Raw genomic sequence first — 1,690 nt, forward strand, 5'->3', positions numbered from 1 at the left:
ACTCACATATGTCAATTACCTGCATCCAACCATGGTAGGCCTTGGAAAAAATGTTATTAAGAAGGCAAGGCTTGAGATCTGTTCAAATTACCCCTTTTTCTTATCTCTCTTCCAACTTCCATGGCCCTATTGGCTAGACTTTCCCAAGCGGCCCCATGCTCTTAAGCTCCTCTCTCTTCTAGTTCCACTGTCCTATTTTGCCTGCATTTTGGTTCCATATTCTCCAACAAATCTAATTTGTAGATTTGATTCTTCATTCTCTCCTATCATATACTTCATACACTATTATACACAATCAGCTGCATATTTTCATTCCAATGCAGCATGTGCATGGCATTTTGAAACACAATATGTTAATAATGGATCTCTAGGTGAAAGCACTATTCCTTTCTGGAAATATCCTGTGGTTTATCTGCCTCCATATAATTTGTATTTAACTTCAGCTCTTTGTAACTACAAAAAAGATATGTGGTTCTGAAGTCTAAAGTACATAAAAGCAAATTTAAAACTTAAAAGTTAAAACATGATTTAAACAATATGTTTCTAAGGCATGTTCCAACCAATACATTATGTTTGAGTAATTTTCTTTCTATGCATTTAGTTTCTAAAAGGAACACATAATTTCTACACATTTCCACAACTTCACTGATTGGATTTATGGACATTTTCTCTAGTTCCATATATTTTGTAGCATGTAGGAGAATTCTACTTATGTGTCCTGAAATGCCACATATCAAAAATACAATTTAACATCTATTCTATGCTCCTATTTCTCATGATTATAAATGACAAACTTATTCTCACAATATTCAAAGTTCAGAAGCGGAAACATTGGTTGTCTCCTTCCCTTTGGTCTTCACATTTATCTGATTTTTAAAATGTTTCTAATAATTTCTCCACAACTAATTCCAAATGTCTCTTCTATTATTTTATTACTTAGACCATCATCCTCCTGTTCATCTATCCACAGCCAGGTTCATGTTATGTTAAAAAATTTCAATAGTTAATGATTTAACTCTGCAGAACTCAGAATAAAAGTTGAATTTACGCTATAAAAGGAGTACATTATAAAATAAGCAAGAAATTTAAATTTAGTGATTTATTTATCACACACTTAATATGTACTTACTATATGTAAGTCACTATTATAATCCACTTAGAATTACTACCTCATTTTATCCTCATGCTAATGAGACATGTAGAGGTTAAGTAAGATCCCCGCTATCCTACAGCTGACAAGTAAAGGAGCCAAGATACTAACACAGGCTATTATCACCTGATCACTATATCATGTGGTTATATGGCATGTTTACAATGTGTAATTCTGTGCTAGCTGCTAATGATTCAATATCCCAACACCTATAGCAAATTCAATAGATTTTTAAAGTATTATTTCATAAAATAACATATACTTACAAGGAATTTCCCTGTATCCAATCTCTAAAGCATGAAAGTAATTCATAAATTCTCTAACTGGAATTTTAAAAGCTTCAAAGAGGCCCATGTCTTCAAAAAGTCTGTATGATACCTGTAAAAGAGAAGGACAAAGCCTTAAAAACATTCCTGAATGTGTACAAAACATGAAAAAAAGAAGAAGACATTAATTTGTGGCCAGCAGAGACACTGATTGGGAACAATAAATCAAATAGATAATAAAGGCCATTATGTGCCTGACCCTTGTAGTCCCTGA

At 32.7% G+C, this 1,690-nt stretch overlaps 1 protein-coding gene across 4 annotated transcripts in view; it reads right to left on the reverse strand.

Moving 5' to 3' along the window:
• Positions 1–1,690, reverse strand: part of LOC105306548 (cGMP-inhibited 3',5'-cyclic phosphodiesterase A) — a 105,216-nt gene that overhangs the window by 21,691 nt on the left and 81,835 nt on the right. For all 4 annotated transcript variants that reach the window (XM_023524090.1, XM_023524091.1, XM_023524092.1 and 1 more), the window contains exon 8: positions 1,417–1,528. In XM_023524090.1, the coding sequence (XP_023379858.1) occupies positions 1,417–1,528 (112 nt within the window). The remainder of the gene's footprint in view (positions 1–1,416; positions 1,529–1,690) is intronic.

Source organism: Pteropus vampyrus, unplaced genomic scaffold (genome assembly GCF_000151845.1).
Source record: "Pteropus vampyrus isolate Shadow unplaced genomic scaffold, Pvam_2.0 Scaffold444, whole genome shotgun sequence".
NCBI lineage: Eukaryota > Metazoa > Chordata > Mammalia > Chiroptera > Pteropodidae > Pteropus > Pteropus vampyrus.